This window comes from Hipposideros armiger, unplaced genomic scaffold (genome assembly GCF_001890085.2).
Source record: "Hipposideros armiger isolate ML-2016 unplaced genomic scaffold, ASM189008v1 scaffold_21, whole genome shotgun sequence".
NCBI lineage: Eukaryota > Metazoa > Chordata > Mammalia > Chiroptera > Hipposideridae > Hipposideros > Hipposideros armiger.
This window is the reverse complement of record NW_017731371.1, coordinates 5,208,613-5,214,020: the sequence shown is the minus strand read 5'-3', so window position 1 is coordinate 5,214,020 and position 5,408 is coordinate 5,208,613. Positions and strand designations below refer to the sequence as shown.

The 5,408-nt window shown below is 37.6% G+C and overlaps 1 protein-coding gene across 2 annotated transcripts in view; it reads right to left on the bottom strand.

Annotated features, from left to right (window-relative positions):
* Positions 1–603: 603 nt before the first annotated feature.
* Positions 604–5,408, bottom strand: part of PRRC1 (proline rich coiled-coil 1) — a 38,061-nt gene continuing 33,256 nt past the window's right edge. For both annotated transcript variants that reach the window (XM_019635413.1, XM_019635412.1), the window contains one exon: positions 604–3,890. In XM_019635413.1, coding sequence (XP_019490958.1) covers positions 3,681–3,890 — 210 coding nt within the window. In that variant the 3' untranslated portion in view covers positions 604–3,680. The remainder of the gene's footprint in view (positions 3,891–5,408) is intronic.

The window sequence follows — 5,408 nt, the reverse complement described above, 5'->3', positions numbered from 1 at the left end:
CAAAGATTTCCTTCATCTGTAAATTTAAAAAATCTCATCAGCCTTGCCAATTTTGTCTTTCCAAAACTTTTCCTTTCTCCTCTAGTTAATTCTGAAACAAAGTAAAAATTGAAGAGGGCATTTCCTGGGCCTCAAGTGGTGTTTATCTAGTCTATTGAAAACAATATTGTTGTCTTTTGGCAAACAAGAAAACCCCCAGTCAATACTTCATTGCCTTTTGTCAAGTACCCTCTCCTGTGCTGAATCAAAACAAAAATCTCTAATCCTGAGGATTATAGGCCCAGAATAGCAAATATACTAACAAATAAACTTTTTTAATTTTCCTAAAGAGGACACCTGGGGAGGTCAAGGGTAAATTAAAGTCAGCACTCAAGAGGTTTCCCTGCAAACAGAGACCTTAACTTCTTATTAAACATTCTGAGTTCTCTCACCTTGAAGTTAGCAACTCTGGTATATTGAATGTTATAGTTCCCACCTGAAAGATGGTGTTTGAAGTTGTTCCATAAGAATTCTTGGTGCCCAGTGGCCATTTTAGACAAAAAAGGGAATAAGGGTCCTTCTAGTATAATATGAATTAACGTTTTAAAAAAATCACTATATACCTCTGGGAAATAAATCGAGATATTATTTATTTATATTTACATATTTACAAAGTTGGTTTTATCCAATACATCATCCTGCATAGTACGTTAAAAATGAAAACCAGATTCTGGGAGTAAAAATCGAAGTTTAGTAATTTATGCATAACCCAACATCCTTTAGATTTTATCAGTTTGGCTTCACAAAACACAAATTCCTGTTAAGAATTTTATTTAGCCAAGGAACAAAGTAAACCCAACAACATATGAAAGTAATTTAGTTGACCCTGAGTATATCACTAATTTGCATAATTTTTGAATAGATGTACATAATACACATTCATCTGTACTCTTACGTACTTATACTTCCTGTCATACTACCATTTTGTCTATATTCATCTCAATTTCCTACCTCATTAATCCTTGAGAGAAAGGGACAAAGGTTGGGAAGTAATAATGATAAGAGATCAGAAGCAAAAACTAGTATTACCTAAAGCTTTCCAACTCCAGAAGTTTGAGGCACAGTTCTAGGTCCAGAGTTACCTGATAAACTTAATAACAGGATCTTGAACTGAGGTTGATATTAAATTACTCTTCCTGCATTTTTTCCTGTTTTCTTTCACACTAAATTAAAATAAAGACGTGCGCAAGCTTATAAAATTCATTAAGTAGTTCCTTGGAGCACTTCAGAAAAAGAAAAAAAAATATATCACAAACATGACCAAAACAACACAGTGGTGAAGCACTGTGTACATTTTCCTAAGAAGCTTAAGGGAGAAAAACGCAAATAGGCCTCAGTCCAGCTCTCACTGAAAAATGCTAGTGTGGGTTATAATGAAATGAGCAAGAAAAGAACAGGGGCAGGTGGACAACTGGTAAAAGGAACCTTGGGCTTCGATTGTTGATCAGCATCTTATGACAAAATGCCAACACTAGCAGACTGCCAGGCTAACAATGCTGTGGGGTGTGAGATGATGAGTCGCTTTTCTTGCTCCTCGTACAACACCGAAATCTAAGGATAAGAAAATAAAACAAGAAGTTGGGAAAGCTGAGCGTATGGAGTCAGCCACGCTCTGAGGCCTTTCAAAGACAACTCTGGCCAAATAATCAGAAATGGCCAGAACCAGATCACGTATTTCTCTTTTCCATCTGCCCTTCCCTCATCCTCCTCCTCACTCACTCACATTGTTCCAAAGACCAAAGGCTCACCCAATTACCAGGTGCAGGGTTATCTGGCTTCAACCAAGCCACAGAACAACTCTGCCGCTGCTATTTGAGGATTCTAGGAAAATAGTCATCTAATGGGATGTCAGTGTTTGCGGTTCTATGAAAACAACCCTCGAACACATCAAATATTTCAGACTTGGTAAAATAAAAACAGAACGAAAACTTAGGCTTTTTAAGATCTGTAAAATTTCCCTATAACAGGAGAGAAAGTAGCACAAATATTTTAAGTTATGGGACTACCTTCCTTCATCCCTGTGATTAGTTACGAGGCCATGATAAAATCCTGTTAGAAAAGGGTAGCTTTTGAAAATAAAGGATAAACGCAAACAGGAGAGAGAGGCTTTTCTTTTTCTTTAAAGATGGAGCACACACAGACGAACTGTTCTATAAACACCAATGAAGAGGGGAAGAAGTATTCTGTCCCTGTTACGCCACAACAACTGGTTACATTTCTCTCTCATTACTTTTAATGACACAGAAGTCTGAATTTCACTGAACAATCATTATACAGTGCTTGGAAATTAACATACACCATAGCTGCAAAATTTAATACTTACTCATCTCATCCCCGGGTAAAAAACAGCAAGAATCAAATAAGTATTTGAAATAATACAAAGCAAACATTATATGTAATGACAGCACAGGATAAGAGCCTCAACACCCTTTATAAGATTGTGCTTATTCTTTTACATTTGCAGAACTGCACAGAAGAGTAAATAAAAATTAAATTGCATTTATATACGAAACTATCTTTGAAAAATTACCTGAACTTGCATACATCAAGTTCAAAAGTGTAAGACAAACTATTTAATTTTGATTTATTTAAATCCCCAAATGGTAAAATATATTATTTGGAAGAAACAGAAGTTTTCACTAAATACCAACATAATGGACAAAGTAAACCAGATTGAATACAAAAAGAGTTTCTTTGAAAACTTCCATAAAAAGTAAAGGCAGAATGGCAGTTAGAAAAGCAGTGTTTAAGGCAAACTTAGTAAGAATAACCTTAATGAAAATAGGCATACAATCCCATAAACAACAAAGTAATTTCCTCTCAAAAATTTCTCCATTACAGTGGGAAAACAGAAGTGGAAGCAGAAATAATGGCTATTGTCAGTTTAGTGGGAAGTACTGAATAGCATTATTCAAAATTGACCCAAATGTTTCTGATTTAAAATATGCTTGAATCATCTGCTACTTAGTTGTCATAGAGCAATGAGAAAATAAAATGCGTTACCCTAGTGTTCAAAGCATAAATCTATAAAATGCCAAAACTTTTTAAAAAAAGAAAAAAGTAGAATTATTCAGACTGTGTGTGTACATAACCAAAACAAAAGCGATCAATTCTGTTATTTCGGCCCATGTTAAAAATGTGCACACAAATGTGCACAAGTTGGCGTCAGGCTAACCCGCTGAGCGCAGTGTTCAGCATCAGGCCTGCGATCACATGCACACACAGAAGCCTCAGACAGGAAGAGGTTAATCATGAGTTAAAAGAAACAATGCTTTTAAAGAATATCCAATAAACGTGTTCTTCAATTAACTGTCTTCATAAAAAACAAAATAATGTACACATCATTAAGTTAAATGTCTCAGCATATGAATTTGCACAGTATGAATTTGGTATATCAAATTGTCTTATAAAAATATTTATATATTTTCTTTTTGGAGAACTATGGTACATGAAATTACACAGGCATGACAAAAAGGGTCTGTTTCTTCTCATCAGCTGGCACGACCCCATGCCTTTCTAGCCTACAGGAAAATTATGGAAACTGCTAGATCACTGAAGCTGTCCAGGTTCAGAAGGGACGATCTCTGCTTTCCTACCAGGCTTGAGGTGAGGACGGCTCAGTCCCCTAGGTAAGTGTCCTCTCACATGGTCCTGGGCGGCAGGCGCAGTTTATACATGCCCGCTATTGCTTTGGCTGCACTGTATATCATCTGTCGACGCGACATGCCTGTGAAAGTCAAGTGCCAATCAGTCCTGCTGACATTTGGTAAACTCTTTTCCAGGACTTCGCCCACTGTCACCAAAAGGCCTGACCACCTCAGATTGTAGTCCTCGGGAGTTAGACTTTGAGCCTGTGGAAAATGAAACTGATGTTATTTATCATTGGAAAGAGCTGTGACATTTCAAGTTACTTTTAATACAAGTTATGATAAACTAGGAAAAAACACAGCCAATACTGCCAAGTGTATGAAATTACAAGGCTATAAAATAATCAACACAATACTGTACACATCTAATAGGTTTAAAATGTCCACATTAAGCTCATTTTGTTGTTCAACATAATCTAAGTCTTAAATCTAATGACCCCATCTAACAGAGTTCAGTGTCAAAGGGTTTAAAGTTCTATTTCTACATTCAGTGTCACTTCAGGTCAATAATAAGATCAGTGCTAAAACGGAAATCGCACCGCTATCTTTTTAGTTATAAACTTCCTACCAGAAAGAGGGAAACTGTGTATTAATGCTTCATCCCATTCAGAAAATTACAGTACAATGAATTTGTAGAGGAGTACCCCCAGAAACTTCATTTTCATGTGACTAAGTTAATACCTATGAAATAATATGCAGTCCCAGACAGCATCAACCATCGTTACATCATTCCGACCTAACCCAGCCTGTATCTCCTCCCACTCAAATCATTCATTCACCTATACAGGGATAAGAGAATAAACTCATTCTTGATATCCAATAAGGATGTCGTTTTTTGTTTGACTGTTTTAGGGTGTGAGCTATAGTCCAGAGGGGTATATCCATAGGTAGAATGATCTACGAGTATATACAGTGATTCCGAAATGTGCTCTGTATTAGAATCACCTAATATGCTTTTTTTTTTTTTTAAAAACAAAACCAGTTTTTTAGGCCCATCCAAGACCGCTGAATTGGAAACTGGACAGCGGGTTTCAAGAGAAAGCAAGAGAACACTACTTCTAGAACAGCTTCAGAGTAAATTTGTGCCCGCAGCCCAGCAGCTGGGAGCCTGCTCTGAGTCCCCTTTTCCAGTGTCCACTGCACTGTCAGCATATCACTAGGTTTCAGAGAAGAGAAGCAGCAGATCGGTCACCAAGGTCCTCAGAGACACTGCGCTGTGCTTCTTAAATGTGATCCATACACGAGGCACTGAGGACCTTGTGAAGCTGCAGATCCTGGTCCAGTAGCTCTGGGTTAGAGCCCAGGAGTCCGCATTTTTTACAAGTTCCCAGGTGATACTTACAATGCTAGGCCTAGAATCACACTTTTGAGAAAGAAGGTATTAGCCATTATCAGCCAAAAATCCAGAATAGGTGGGTTTTTAATTGGGGAGAAGCGTTACATTTAACAAGAATAAATTGTGTGAAACTTTTTCCAGATTTTCATTAATACACATGCTGACTATAATTACAATTCCTGAAGATCTGATTTCTATTCCCTGACATAAAAAATTCCAACAATAAAGAAGTACAGAGGGCCGGCCGAGTGGTGCGATGGTTAAGAACTCGCTTGGGATGCCAGAGGGCCCCGGTTCGGATCCCACATATGAAGGCCAGTGACACTGCCCTCCACAGCTAAGATGCTGAACAACAGCTCAACCTGGAGCTGGGCTGCCATGAGTCG